The sequence below is a fragment of the Anolis sagrei genome, chromosome 5, assembly GCF_037176765.1.
Source record: "Anolis sagrei isolate rAnoSag1 chromosome 5, rAnoSag1.mat, whole genome shotgun sequence".
NCBI classification, from domain to species: domain Eukaryota; kingdom Metazoa; phylum Chordata; class Lepidosauria; order Squamata; family Dactyloidae; genus Anolis; species Anolis sagrei.
The window spans coordinates 88,633,586-88,649,873 of record NC_090025.1 but is presented as its reverse complement, the minus strand read 5'-3'; the positions used below and the strand labels follow the sequence as shown (position 1 = coordinate 88,649,873).

Sequence of the window (16,288 nt, the reverse complement as noted above, 5' to 3'; positions counted from 1 at the left end):
GCTGTGCCTGGTTTGAAGGTTCATACACACATCAATAATCTGAACTGCTGAATGTATGCTAATTTTATGCAACCATTAGTATGCAGTCCCCTAAAGGCTACTCAATCTTTTTGGACGTTGTGTGGCAGTGTTGATGGGACCTGAGTTCTTCTTCCTCAATGACTAATGCAAATATTTGTGTGTTTATTCCTTCTGCAGAGAGCAAAGGGAAAAGAAATGCCCTTCATGATTACAGAAAAACATCCGATACCTTACTAGTGGGGACAGACAAGGTGCTGAAAGTGAAAACTAAGCTGCTAAACTCGACAGAGCAGTGTGCCAAGAGATGCAACAGAAGCAAAGGTCTTCCATTTGCCTGCAAGTAAGCAGTGTTTTCATGTGCGTTTAGTATTGCCAAAGTACTGTGCTAATCTAAGTAACATGAGATTTACCTGACAAGCCTTCATAAAGAATAAATCCTTTTTAGAAGAGCACTTGAGCAGGGTTGGTGGGGTGACTTAGCTGAGGACATGGATTTTATTGAATGCAGTTCGGATGACTTAAGGCCTTGTGATGAAGGAACAGCATGAATTCAAGTACTGCTGATCTTGTGTGCATATGTGTGCATGTGCGTGTGTGTTTGTGTGTGTGTGAGAGAGAGATAGAGAACCTATAAACAGATAGTGTATAGATGTGATTTAATCCTCTTGTTGTTATTTTATGGCTTTTATCTGTGTCTACTATATTTTGGCAATTGACACCAAGGAAAATCGGCTTGGAATAAAGGATATAAAAATACAATCAAACGAGGTTGCACTTTCAATTGCTGGCAGATACAGAGGCATCTCTCTATGTACTACATGAATACAGAAATTCTATTCTAATTTTAACTTGTTTTATGATATTATGTGTACTGTTTTGTTGGAAACTGCCTTGAGTTGCCAATTGGCTGAGAAAGCCATACAAATAGAGTAAATAAATTAAATAAATAAATAAATTGGTGTTGGCGGACAGCGATTTGGCAAATATTGCACTGGAGCAAACATTCGAAGCCAAACTGATGTACAGAGTTTCCAAGTAACAAATTATTTCAGACATCTTTCCAAATCAATGCAATGTATACATATATTTTGTTAACTTATTTAGTTGGGTTTTCTATGATGAATGTTGTGATGGCTGTGTGTTCTTTCATATTTGTCCAATCAATATGCCTATAGCAGGAGATGTCCTCATTTTTGTTGTGGAACAGAAAAGGCTTCCTTTCACTCTGGATTGCATCCAGATTATTTCCCTGGCTTGTATTGAAGCCCTATGGCACACGTTTCCAATGCTCTATGGCATCAAACACAACTGGAGAAGGAAGAATGATGCAGAGAGGCTGCAAACTGGGATATAAGGTTTTTATTTTTCTATCTGAATATATGGAGCCACTGATGGTTTTTTATTCTACAAATTCTGCAAATGGCAACACTCTAATACTGATTATGATGCAGCCGTGTCATACGTGCCCAGTCTAGGAGATATGGCACCACCTAGGAATGAAATCCGTCTTGCATGTATGAGCGTCAGATTCAAGACAATCTAGGTCACTGGAGTCACTGGCCGCAGACCTAGAAATTCACATGTCTGAAATCGCATCACAATTATTCCAATGTAGCTTTGAATGCAGATTGTTAGGAGTTCCATTTATTGTAATTGTTAGGAGTTCCAGTTGGAAGGAAAAATAAACGAATGCCTCTAAGACACATAATTAAGTGTCCTACCCAGTCAATTTTCAACCATGAATTTTAAGTTAACATCCTATTACTATTGTATTTTAAGCTGTGTACCATGTATTTTAATATATGCATTTTTATAGTAATGTGTTTAAATATATGTATTTTGTTGTATGTATTTTATGGTGATGTGTTTTCACTGTGTTGTGACCCACCTAAAGCTGTGAGGAGATGGGTAGCAAATAAAATTGATTAAAAATGATCTCAGTCCCGCTCTACACTTCAATCTAAACAGAGCTTTGATACACATTTGTCTTGCTTTCTGCACAGGGCTTTTGTCTTTGATAAACCTACCAAACGTTGTCGTTGGTTGTCTTTCACTAGTCTTGACAGTGGAATTGTAAGGAGGCATAATAACACATTTGATCTTTATGAAAAGAAAGGTAAGTTGCTTTTCTTTCAAATATAACACTCTAGACAAGATACCTAATTTGACACAGTTATTATGAAATCCCATTGGCCATTGTGATTTAACCCCCTCGTAGAAAACTTCTGATGCTTTAGAACATGCACATCTCAAAAGATCACCTCTAAACTGTTTAGTTCTTACAGAAATACCTGAGAATTTCTGTAGGAGAATAACGTTTTTTAATTTTTGCAAAATAATTGTTTGCACATTAGAAAAACATGACAGTACAGTTTCAAATCATTATGTACAATTCTTCATTACGCATCTCATCCACCCTCCCGCCTCTCCCTAAAGCACAGACACTTTTACTTCCCTGTCAATCCTCTAGTAAACTATTCTCTAAATGATTATCTATTTTCTTATTAATAAATACATCTTTCCATAGTAATTTAACAAAAATATCACTTGATCTGAGGGTGGTTTGAATGTGTTGTTATTTTTTCACATATACCTAATAAATAGATACAAGTTGCCCCAAACAAATTATCTTTTATTTCTCGTTTCTTTACTCTCACATCATATGTCAGTTTTTCATTCATTCATTCATTTTTGCTGGATGACATGAAAACCAAACAGAACATTTTTGTTTGTCCCTAGGAAAGGTTCAAGAGATAGAATATAGTTAAAGTTGGGGAGTTGCCCCCCCCCCCTCACAGATTTCCATTTTTTTCAGGGGGCACCTGGCAATCCTGGTCCAAAGATACACAGAAATAAAAGTGAACCATCAGAAGGTGTATTAGTGTTTGCTGTTATCGTTTATTCTGAATAATAAATCCAGGAATTGATTTGTTGGTATCTCTTTTTGACATTTGAAAATACACTACTGTTTCTGAAGCAACATTCAAAGAGTGCACAGAGATCTGGACAATGTTTATTATCACAGTCAAATCATGTTCAGAACCAGCCTTTTAGCAATGTGGAAAAGGTACAAGAAAGGGATAGAGCCAAAAATTGCCCACTGGAAGCAGTTCAGTGATCGGCTACAATTACTGAATCTAGAATATATATGGAATATTTGGTCAAAGAGAAAGAACAATGGACATTTAAAGGTAGAGAAGAATCGGGGATAAAATACTGGTTCAGCTTCTTCCAACTGCATGACAGATTTAGGAAGGACGCAAAGGTAGGATTTGCTTCTAAAAAATTGGAGTTAGAATGTATTTTCGAGAATGGCAACAAAGGCCTAAAATAAATATATTTTAGAATGCATCTTAATAGACAACCAGATAAAAGCTGTTATGATAACATGGTCCAAAGATTTAGGTAGAATATTGATTTGGAAGATTGGGAACAACTTTGGAAAAGGGGGTTTAAATTTTCAGTGGCCAGTTCAATTAAAGAAAATATGTTAAAAATGTTTTTAGAACTTACATAACTCCATAGTTATTGGTCAAAATAGAAAAAAAAAAACAGGACAAGGGATTTTCTGGAGATGTAAGGTGGGAGCCCCCGGTGGCGCAGTGGGTTAAAGCACTGAGCTGCTGAGCTTGTTGATCGAAAGGTCGCAGGTTCGATTCCGAGGAGCAGCGTGAGCTTCTACTGTCAGCCCTAGCATCTGCCAACCTAGCAGTTCGAAAACATGCAAATGTGAGTAGATCAATAGGTACCGCTCCGGCGGGAAGGTAACGGCGCTCCATGCAGTCATGCCGGCCACATGACCTTGGAGGTGTCTACGGACAGCGCTGGCTCTTCGGCTTAGAAATGGAGATGAGCACCACATCCCAGAGTCAGACATGACTGGACTTAATGTCAGGGGACTACCTTTTTTTAAGGAGGTGAAGGAATCATTTTTCCCCATAAGGTGGACTTGTAATATAGTTCAAGAATTCTGGAAAAAAGCGGTGAAACAAACAAACAATATGATTAACAAAAGGTCAAGAAAAACCTGGAAATATGTTTATTAGGCCTGTTCAGAAGGTGTATTGGTGCAGGAGATGAAGAAATTTGTCAACATTGTTTTGTTGTTGCAAGACTAGTAATAGCTAAAACGTGGAAGGGGGAAATAAAGTTAATTATTAAAGATTGGAGAGATAAATGTAGTAGATTATATCCAAATGGCCAAGTTGACAAATAGCAACAGAGGAGGAAATAATGAAGAATTTGCAAACAAATGGAGGCTGGCACTTGGGTATCTGGAAAAGAAGACAAAGGTAGATTTGAAGACTGCCATAAAGCGGATTTAGTGAAAGAAGACATATGGGTAGTTGCTAGTTAGTTGTGTGATCCTTTTTTGGGAGAGTTGGACGTCTTGGGGGTTGGGTTCACAGGTGTGGGGATAGAGGGATAAGAAATGTTAAGGTATAATTAACTGTACAGCCATTTCTGATTTTTCATATTTTCATCGAGCACTGACTGTATATCATTTTGTAAACCTGCTTACTCTTTTGCATATTTTTTCTTTTCTTCCTTTTTTTGATCGTCAGTTTTATTTCTTATACACACTATAAAACAATAAAAAATATGAAAAAGAGAGTTTTTGTACATACTGGATTGTTCTGATTTGAAAATGCATGAAGCAGGTTTGTTGGGTTTGACTTTTTTGTGGCATGAGCTTAATTAAATTGTAATCCTGAATATCATGCACAAAATTTCAATACATTTACTTTCACTGCCAAAACCTCCATCTGTTTTGTTTTCATCATTTATCTTTGACAGATTATGTCAGAAATTGTATTGTTGGCAAAGGAGCAAATTATAAAGGAACTCTATCAGTCACCAAAAGTGGAATCCGGTGCCAAGCATGGAATTCCACAATCCCTCATGAGCATAAGTAAGTTTGATGGGATCACAGGAGTCCAGTCTTTCACAGTTTTTGCCTTTAAATGTGTGTTTGTTAAGCAAGTGAACAGATTAACATTGCACTTACTGTAGTGCAGCACATCCAGATTTGCTACTGAATTGGAAACCAGTCAGCCTGGAATACCTGATGGGTTTAATTGCATAATGTACATATTTTCAAATATATTTTGTATTCACACTTTATTTTAGTATACCTAGACTGATTCATGTATAATCTTTAAAAAGTGATATGATTCTCAGGAGGTGACATATGTAAAGAGATTAAGGGCATCCAGGGTCTTTTCACAATATATTGTCGAAGGCTTTCATGGCTGGAATCACTAGGTTCTTGTGCGTTTTTTCGGGCTATATGGCCATGTTCTAGAGGCATTTCTCCTGACGTTTCGCCTGCATCTATGGCAAGCATCCTCAGAGGTAGTGAGGTCTGAGGATGCTTGCCATAGATGCAGGCGAAACGTCAGGAGAAATGCCTCTAGAACATGGCCATATAGCCTGAAAAAACCCACAAGAACCTACTTTTCACAATACACTGTAATAGTGCTATTAATCCACTTTAACCACAATGGCAACATCCTGTCGCATTCTGGGGTTTGTAGTTATTAAATTACTTGAGCTCTCTAAATGCTGTTTCTCAAATTACAAATTCCAGGATTCCAATAAAATGTTGCCATGCCAAATAAAATGGAATAATCATGCTATAGTATAATAAGCCAACGGACTCATCCCTATCTTGTCTATCCAAGTTGATACAATTTTGCTGAGTGATCTGTGAAAATGGGATGCACTAAATATTTGAAATAATTGAAATATTTGGCACTTTTTCATTTTCAATATTTCCATATATGAGACAGAAAAAAATCTTAAGGAGCATGTCAAACATCTCCCTTACAACTCATTGGTTTATTTAAATTCTTTGACAACATCATGGTTGTTAATTTAAAACATGCTAAGCCAACAGCTACATATTAGGCCTGGGTAACAACACAAAAATTTGTTTCTAAAATCGATTCGTTTTTGGGGTTTTTTTGCGTTTTGTTATTTAAAAGAATTACAAAATTTTCCTTTAAAAAAGTTCGGTATTTACAAAATTTCGTTATTATTAATGAATCGATTCGTTAAGATGGCGGACCCCCCGCGCATGCGCAAATCACTTTTTTTTCTTTTTTTAGAATATTTTTTGAATTTTTTTAAGAATAAAAGAAATATTTATCAGAAATATTTAAAAATGGAAAATTAACAAAATGCTTGCCCTGTTGTGGAGCGAACACAGCCACAGGACAGGGACAAACACACAAACAGGCACACAAGTTTTTTTCTTTTTTTAGAATATTTTTTGAATTTTTTTAAGAATAAAAGAAATATTTATCAGAAATATTTAAAAATGGAAAATTTACAAAATGCTTGCCCTGCCCTGTTGTGGGGCGAAAACAGGGCAAAGCCTCCCCACTGCTCCCAGCCCAGATCCTTAAACCGCCCTCGCTCTCCCAACAATGAATGTGAATGAATGAATGAATGCAAGCAATGAATGAATGCAAGCAAGCCAAGCCTCCCTCCCGCACCTCCCATCTCCTCGCCTTCGCAATGAGTAATGCGGCCATGTGGAGCCGCTTTTAAAGGGCAGCCCGCCCAATCACAATGAGCCACGGTGCTTGGGAGCGCCGGATTGGCTCCCGGCGCACCCAGCATCCTCCATCCCTAAAACGTCATTTCTGAAACGGGCGGAAGCTTGTAAAAAAGATGGAGGATGCCGTTTCGATATTTAAAAACACTTCCGGGTTTGAAAATAAGTTTTGTAATCATTTTGTAATTGTTAAAAATAACGAATATTTAACGAATTACAAAATTAACGAACGAAACCGCCCAGGCCTACTACATATATCTCTTGATTCCATGGATCTGCTCTGCAGTAATTTTGCGCAAAAAATTGGCTGTAGATACTTGTGTTGTTTATTTCTGATGATCACTATATTATAAGATGCTAAAATATTTAGGGCATCCTGATTTGAATGTTGCTGGTTTGTATTTAATGCTTATCTTTCCCAAGCTTACAATTTTCAAATGAAATAGATGGGGGAGGGAATTTCCATAATACTCTAATACACAAGGGCGTACCATTGCTAGACATGTAATTCTCCATCATAAATGCTTGCCTAAAGCTGTCCTTAGCTAAGAGGTTATGAAATTACATGATGATCACATGGAAAGGGAAATGAGTAAGATATGATAGACTTACTGCTTCATCACACTAGAGAAGAAATCCACTTAAAATCTGGTTTCTACCTCCTGCAGAATTCTGGGGTTTGCAGTATACGGAGGAGCATTTAACCGCTTCACTAATTAGAATGAATGGGAGAATATTCATTTTCTTTGTTGGTGAAAGACAAAAAAAAAAAAAAAAGGAAATGGTGTTATTCCATACCATATACCGTAACAGGGAACCCCTGGTGGCACAATGGGTTAAACTCTTGTGTCGGCAGGACTGCTGACCAATAGTTCTGTGGTTCAAATCCAGGGAGAGCGGCTTGAGTTCCCTCTGTTAGCTCCAGCTCCCACATGGTGATATGAGAGAAGCCTCCCACAAGGATGGTAAAACATAAAAATCCTGGGCAACGTTCTTGCAAGCAGTCAATTCTCTCACACCAGAAGCAACTTGCAGTTTCTCAAGTTGCTCCTGACACACACACACACACACACAAATATAACAGGAATGTCAGACTCATTTTCCACATCAATAGGCCACTGAATTTATGGGTGGAGAATCTGTAGATACAGAGGACCAAGTATACTTTTTTCATAGAGTTGAGTGCTCTTTATTTTTTATCCAGTTTGGCCCCAGATGTTATTGAACAACTCCCATCATTTTTATTATCCACTAGGGCTGGGCGGTTTCGTTTCGTTAATTCGTAATTCGTTAAAAATTCGTTAATTTTTTAATAACGAAGCGATAACGAACCATTCTGGAGCAACTTAAAAACGAAACGAATTTTTAAATACGTTTTGTAAATGCTTCGTATTTTGTTATGTATTCGTTTCGTTATTGGTTTGAGGTCGTTTCGTTATTATTTCCGCATGTCTGGGGCAAGTTTTATAGTTGTTTTTTGTTTAATTAGTAAAAAAAAATTATAATATCACACCAACAGTCAACAACAGAGGGAGAGGGAAGCTTCAGAAGTTTTTTTAGCGTATTGCGCGATCGCGGCCTCCATTAACGAATCGATTCGTTATTGTTTCGTTATTGTTTTGTAATTTTTTTACCATTTACGAAATTTTGTAAATATCGAACTTTTTTTAAGGAAAATTTTGTAATTATTTTAAATAACGAAACGCAAAACCACCCAAAAAACGAATCGATTTTAGAAACAAAATTTTCCGTTGTTACCCAGGCCTATTATCCACCATTGAATTGCAGCACAACAGTGCTTGTGGCTTGAAGGTTAGAGAAAAGTTAAAGTCAGACACCATGCCACAAGTCTTCTTTCTAAATTCAAACCCCACTATTCTGATTAGACAGAACAGACTGCTGCATCCTTCCACATATTATTGTATCACAACTCCCATCAGCTCTAATCATGATGTCTGAGAATGAGGAATGCAGAAGTTTTATTCCAGCATCTGGATGACCACATAAAATGACTTGGCAGGTTGAATCTGGTCTGCAGGCCTTGAGTTTGACACATGTGCACTTTGTTTAATGGACTATACTATGCACTAATCAAAGATAGTTAATATACAAATGAATTGAGTTTAATAATAAGTCAAGACGAGAGGCAGTTGCCTATTTGGAATGGAAGTGTTGACTGGAAGATGAATTCTTAGTTTTGAAATCTGGATATATTTTCACTATCACATTTCCAAATAATATTGTGATTCCATGATTAATAAAAAGGAGTTAATTTGTGGCGAAGATTATTATTACGCATTACTTTGAAGTGAAACTATGTGACTACAACTAATTAATGGCCATAGTATCTTTTCTTTGATGTTGCCAGATTACTAGTATATGTTCCCATTCAGATAATATGAGCTAAGGCATGTCATGCTTCATTTGCTAGGTAATTGAATATAAGGTGATAGAATTTGAAAACTGCAGAGAAATACATAATTGGATGTAGCAAATACAACTCTAGATCCCCGGTTTTAATTTTTTCCTTCTTCAAATTTTATATTTTTCCTTTCTGCTCTGACATTACATCATTTTAGAATGCTATTTTCACCTGGAAGCAGACAGGGAGATAGTGTTAAAAAGGAGAAGAATACATTGCACTATTTTAAGAAGGAGATGTCAGATAACTTATTCAAGAAGATGCAACGGTTCACCACAAAGTTTGCATGCTCTTATACTGTAATGATTGTCATTTTAAAACTAGCTTTTTGCCTTCGAGCTATCGAGGTAAAGATCTTCGAGGAAACTTCTGCCGGAACCCAAAAGGGGAAGAAGATGGGCCCTGGTGTTTTACAAGCAATCCAGAAAAACGCTATGAAGTCTGTGACATACCCCTTTGTTCTGAAGGTAACACCCAAGATTTGACTATTAGTGGTTTAAGTTATGTGAATAAAACAAATTGTCTGAAGTATTAAAGCTCAAAAACTTTAGGTTCTTGTGGGTTTTTTCGGGCTATAGAGCCATGTTCTAGAGGCATTTCTCCTGACGTTTCGCCTGCATCTATGGCAAGCATCCTCAGAGGTAGTGAGGTCTGTTAGAATTAGGACAATGGGTTTATATATCTGTGGAATGGCTGGAGTGGGGCAAGGAGCTCTTCCCTGCTGCAGTTAGGTGTGAATGTTTCAGCTGATCACCTTCATTAGCATTTGAAGGCCTGCCTGAGCCTGGGAAAATCTCTTGCTGGGAGGTGTTAATCTGTGCCTGGTTGTTTCCTCTCTGTTGTTTTGCTGTTGTAATTTTAGAGTTTTTTAATACTGGTAGCCAGATTTTGTTCATTTTCATGGTCTCTTCCTTTCTGTTGAAATTGTCCACATGCTTGTGGATTTCAATGGCTTCTCTGTGTAGTCTGACATGGTGGCTGTTGGTGTGGTCCAGCATTTCTGTGTTCTCAAATAATATGCTGTGTCCAGGCTGGTTCATCAGGTGCTCTGCTATGGCTGACTTCTCTGGTTGGAGTAGTCTGCAGTGCCTTTCATGTTCCTTGATTCGTGTTTGGGCAATGCTGCGTTTGGTGGTCCCTATGTAGACTTGTCCACAGCTGCATGGTACACGGTAGACTCCTGCAGAGGTGAGAGGATCCCTCTTGTCCTTTGCTGAACGTAGCATTTGTTGGATTTTCTTGGTGGGTTTGTAGATTGTTTGTATGTTGTGTTTCCTCATCAGCTTCCCTATGTGGTCAGTGGTTCCCTTGATGTATGGCAGGAACACTTTTCCTCTGGGTGGATCTTCATCTTTACTCTCATGGTTTGTTCTTGGTCTTGCAGCTCTTCTGATGTCTGAGGTGGAGGGAAGAGCTCCTTGCCCCACCCCAGCCATTCCACAGATATATAAACCCATTGTCCTAATTCCAACAGACCTCACTACCTCTGAGGATGCTTGCCATAGATGCAGGCGAAACGTCAGGAGAAATGCCTCTAGAACATGGCTCTATAGCCCGAAAAAACCCACAAGAACCTAGTGATTCCAGCCATGAAAGCCTTCGACAATACACTCAAAAACTTTGTCTCACATTAGCCATTATGAATTCCCATGCTGTTCTGATGACAGTTAAACACTTCAATACCACTCTTGCATTTTTATACAAGTATTGTTGCTCCAGACACCTCATAGAATTATAGAATCATAGAATCAAAGAGTTGGAAGAGACCTCATGGGCCATCCAGTCCAACCCCCTGCCAAGAAGCAGGAATATTGCATTCAAATCACCCCTGACAAATGGCCATCCAGCCTCTGCTTAAAAGCTTCCAAAGAAGGAGCCTCCACCACACTCCGGGGCAGAGAGTTCCACTGCTGAACGGCTCTCACAGTCAGGAAGTTCTTCCTCATGTTCAGATGGAATCTCCTCTCTTGTAGTTTGAAGCCATTGTTCCGCGTCCTAGTCTCCAAGGAAGCAGAAAACAAGCTTGCTCCCTCCTCCCTGTGGCTTCCTCTCACATATTTATACATGGCTATCATATCTCCTCTCAGCCTTCTCTTCTTCAGGCTAAACATGCCCAGTTCCCTAAGCCGCTCCTCATAGGGCTTGTTCTCCAGACCCTTGATCATTTTAGTTGCCCTCCTCTGGACACATTCCAGCTTGTCAATATCTCTCTTGAATTTTGGTGCTCAGAATTGGACACAATATTCCAGATGTGGTCTAACCAAGGCAAAATAGAGGGGTAGCATTACTTCCTTTTACCTCTGTGTCTTTCTTTCTTCTTTGTCTTGACATCTCTCCCTCTTGCTATTCCTTCTGTAAGAAAGGAAAGGCACAGACATTGGGAATTAACATGTGCATGACACCAATCAACAATTGCAGTGAACATCAAGTACTGATATATAAAGCTGTTATATGATGTTATCCCTTCTTAACTGTCCCCCGTTTTCTTACCATCTTCAAACACTGGCAAAATGAAGTCCCACAGAGGCCATTCCATGATGCACAGCCACTTCCAGTGTCTGCCTATGGGAGGTTAAAGGAAAAATTTATTTATTTATTATTTATTTATTTGCTTTATTTCTATACCGCATTTTTCAGCCCTTAACAGGCGACTCAATGCGGTTTACATGGTACAATTATCAAACAGTGTCAGTGCAATTAAAACATAACAATGCAACAAACAGGATCAACAGCATCAATCCACAACAAGACAGATCAACAAAACAGACATAACGCCTCAGTTGAAATCAGATCCGTTCTCATAATCCTTGTGCCATTCCTATGTTCCATTTACCGTCTTCCTATGATTGGTTGCACTGCTTAACCAAACGCTTGTTCATAAAGCCAGGTCTTAACCGTTCTCCGAAACGTCAGCAGCGAAGGTGCCTGTCTGATGTCTGCCGGTAGGGCATTCCATAGCCGAGGGGCCACCACTGAGAAGGTTTTCCCCTGACATTAAGTTCAGTCATGCCCGACTCTATGGGCATCCATCTTGCCAGTGTGTGAGCACGGTAAGGAGAAAGTGCAGGGAAGTGGAGAAAAGCAGGAAGAAAATGGGGAAATGTTGTGGGATGGCTGGCCACCTCCAAAGATGAACCTTGCCAGGGTAATCCAGGTCCCCACTCTTCAACACGCTTTCCCTCACTTTCCTGTGCTTTTCCCCTTCTCATGTTTAAGGATAACATCCTTAAAGAAATATTGTGTAGAATTATTTATTATTTATTTATTTACTGTACTTATACCCCGCCCTTCTCACCCCGAAGGGGACTCAGGGCGGCTTACAAACTATGGCAACAATTCAATGCCAAATTCAGATAACAACAATATCAATAGAACACAATATTATAAAACTGTAAGAAACACAAATATATAAATTAAAATAATCTTTCAAATGATTAAAACATATTAAAACATTTCAAACATATCAAAATTACATTGCATACAGTCCAGTGGCTTAAACAGCCAAAACCCTTATAAATCTTTAATAATGACTTAGATGAAGGGCTAGAAGGCATGATCATCAAGTTTGCAGACGACACCAAATTGGGAGGGATAGCCAATAGTCCAGAGGAAAGGAGCAGGATTCAAAACGATCTTGACAGATTAGAGAGATGGGCCAAAACTAACAAAATGAATTTCAACAGTGACAAATGCAAGAAAAAATGAAATGCAAAGATACAGAATGGGTGACGCCTGGCTCGAGAGCAGTACGTGTGAAAAAGATCTTGGAGTCCTCGTGGACAACAAGTTAAACATGAGCCAACAATGTGATGTGGCGGCAAAAAAAGCCAATGGGATTTTGGCCTGCATCAATAGGAGCATAGTGTCTAGATCTAGGGAAGTAATGCTACCCCTCTATTCCGCTTTGGCTAGACCACATCTGGAATATTGTGTCCAATTCTGGGCACCACAATTCAAGAGAGATATTGACAAGCTGGAATGTGTCCAGGGGAGGGTGACTAAAATGATCAAGGGTCTGGAGAAGAAGCCCTATGAGGAGCGGCTTAAGGAGCTGGGCATGTTTAGCCTGAAGAAGAGAAGGCTGAGAGGAGATATGATAGCCATGTATAAATATGTGAGAGGAAGCCACCGGGAGGAGGGAGCAAGCTTATTTTCTGCTTCCTTGGAGACTAGGACGCGGAACAATGGCTTCAAACTACAAGAGAGGAGATTCCATCTGAACATGAGGAAAAACTTCCTGACTGTGAGAGCCGTTCAGCAGTGGAACTCTCTGCCCCGGAGTGTGGTGGAGGCTCCTTCTTTGGAAGCTTTTAAGCAGAGGCTGGATGGCCATTTGTCAGGGGTGATTTGAATGCAATATTCCTGCTTCTTGGCAGGGGGTTGGACTGGATGGCCCATGAGGTCTCTTCCAACTCTTTGATTCTATGATTCTAAATAACAACTCAGCACCCTCAAAACATTGTCACATACCGCCCACCCCCACCTAAAATTAGTCCAATCCACCCCACACCCAATTGCACTTAAGGAATGCCCAATGGGCTGATGAAAGATTCCCAAAAGGCATCCAGTTGCTCCAGTCTATTTAACCCAGACCAGTCCATTTGGTCTGGGGGAGGGGGGGGGGAGCAAGGGGGTGACATGTTAATAAAAGTTCAAACACTGAACTATACTAAGCCACAGCATCTCCTCCAAGGGCTGCAATGACAATGGTGGTTGAACAAGCCAGTGTTGTAACACAACAGCCAAGGGGGCGATGGTGGAGGAGGCCCCAACTGCCTGTCTGGTTTGAACACTGCAGCAGTGATGCCAGAGGGGATGTTGATGGAAAAGGTCCAATATAGAGGCAGCCCAATGCACCCACTCACTGGAGGGCGGGGTAGAAATGCATGAAATAAATAATGTTGTGGCAAATCTAGTCTTGATTTCTTGGAAGAACATGGAAACAGTTGGCTCTCAAGTATCTTTACCTGCAGTGTTTGAATAAAATATTGTTCTTCTGCATTTTCAGCTGAATGCATGACATGCAATGGGGAAAGCTATAGAGGCCTAATGGACCACACAGAAACTGGCAAAGAATGTCAGCGCTGGGACCTTCAAAGACCACATAGGCACCCATTTCGTCCAGAGAAGTAAAATGCTTATTATCTTATTGTATATTTTAAGGAAAGTATAGCATGTGAAACAGGACAGTACTCTATGTTTTTCTCCATATAACTGAATTATGGTACAAACTGAATATCCCTTATCCAGAATTATGAAATCCAAAATACTCCAATATCCAAATTTTGGACTGGCAGAGATAGTGATGCCTTTTGTAATAAAAATTAGCTGCTGACCATAGGTTAAATATATCAATGACCAATGTTATTGGTAGTATTAGCCGCCGCCACCTCAGCTTTATTGGTCTGAGGAACCAAAGGTGTGAATGTGTTGTAGGTAAGGTGTGTTTGCCCTGGGTTCTTCTATTGCTTCTTAACTGGCTGACTGGACTTTAAAAGTGTTTGACAGACTTGACTTAGTTCTGAGGAGATTGACAGAATGAGGCATACACCAGTTAAAAGTGAACTAGAAGAGGTTTATTGATCTTTAAACAAACATCTACTCATAGGATGAGCGGTACAGAAACTTAATTCAGTTGCAGAGACTTAGTTGGATTAAACAGTTAGTTCTACTGATCATAAAGCTTTTAAAACTGTGAGTTTCCTTAAACACACTGTTCTATTCATAGAAACAGTATCTCTTAGAGAACAGACTCCTCTCTGTCTCATACACAGGGCAATAAGATATCTTAAACTTCTCCTAAGTTTAAGAAGACAAAACTCTCTTTTACTGGTCCTCTCAACACAGTAAAACCCTAGCCTTTGTCTCATCCTTATTCCCTAACCTTAAGGCTCACTTCCAAGCTTTCTTTCCCTGTCAGACTCCCACTTTAGCTTCCTCTCCTAAAATCCTATTCTTCTGTGTCTGATGTCAAGACACTTCTTTCTCCTGTCAAAACTGACAGCCTCTTTCCCTCTCTCAACCGACTCCTCCCCTAATTGCTCTCCCCAATCAGGAGTCGGCTTGACTCCTCCTGCTGCTTCTGCCTGTCTTTCAAGATGACAGCTACTGTCCTTCAGGCTTCGGCCTGTTCGCCTTAAAGGTAGATTTCACCACACCTTTCCTTTCTGATGGTTCAATATTCGGGCAGCCCCTGAGTTACAAACATCTGAATTACAAATGACTCATAGTTAAGAACGGGGGTGAGACAACAGGAAGTGAGAGAAATCTACCCTTGGAAGGAAAATTCACTCCTCAAAGAGGTCTTATGGGGAAGAGGCTGTCTCAACTGAAGCTTTATCACTAATCCTTGTTTGCACAACAAGCTAAACTTGAAAAGGGCCTCCAAAGGAACAATATTGGGGAGACGGAGATGTGGGAAAGGGAGATCAAATGTGTTAATTCAGCCAAGGGAATGTGAGAGAGTACTGGTAGTTCCAAAATGACTCCTAAAACAGGCTCCTGGCATGGTAATTTGGTTAACTAGGATGGCGGTCCCTCTGGGCTTGGTGTGTTGCTGTTGAATGCTAGGTCTGTGAATGAAAAAAAAACCTGTAATAATCCAGGGCTTGATTCTGGATGAGGGCACAGTCCTGGCCTGCATAACAGAGACCTGGTTAGATGAAGTGGGGAAGGGGGGTTCAATCTTACCTAGCTCTGTCCACATCACGTATGTTCTGGGTAGGGCAAACATAGGTAGGAAGTGAGACTGTGTGGAAGACTGATTGCATGAATTTGCATTAATAAAGTGTCATCACCGCACAATTGCATTGAGGTTTAGCTGATAACAGATGATTTTAAATTATGGAGATTTATATTTTATATATATTTAATCTGTACATTTTTGTCTTATATGATATGGTTTATACTATATGATTTATTTGATATTTTTCAACTTTTACTGTTATTTTTTGTGAATTTGTTTATTATATTTGTACCGACATTGAATGTTTGCTATATTATTTTGGAAGGCGCCCTGAGTCACCTCAGGGAGAGAGGGATGGGTTAATAATAATGATGATGATGATGATGATTTTTCCAGTAACAATATGTTTCAATTTGCTTAAACAATGCAATTGTGGTGAGGCGATAGGCTGGTGTGGTAAAGTGCTAAAAAGATGAAAGTTACTCATGTACCTAGTGCTTAAGCCAGTGGTTCTCAACCTTCCTAATGCCACGACCCCTTAATACACTTCCTCATGTTATGGTGACCCCCAACCATAAAATTAGTTTTGTTGCTACTT

General features: G+C 39.4%; 1 protein-coding gene across 5 annotated transcripts in view; it reads left to right on the top strand.

Moving 5' to 3' along the window:
• HGF (hepatocyte growth factor) overlaps positions 1-16,288 on the top strand; it is a 106,063-nt gene that overhangs the window by 33,432 nt on the left and 56,343 nt on the right. For 3 of the 5 annotated variants that reach the window (XR_010910021.1, XM_060778297.2, XM_060778296.2), the window contains exons 2-6: positions 199-361; positions 2,025-2,137; positions 4,819-4,933; positions 9,330-9,472; positions 14,014-14,134. Coding sequence is in view for 4 of the 5 variants with exons in the window: in XM_060778297.2 (XP_060634280.2) it covers positions 199-361; positions 2,025-2,137; positions 4,819-4,933; positions 9,330-9,472; positions 14,014-14,134 (655 nt within the window). In the remaining variant the exon portion in view is untranslated. The remainder of the gene's footprint in view (positions 1-198; positions 362-2,024; positions 2,138-4,818; positions 4,934-9,329; positions 9,473-14,013; positions 14,135-16,288) is intronic. The other 2 variants (XM_060778300.2, XM_060778298.2) reach the window with 1 other exon arrangement.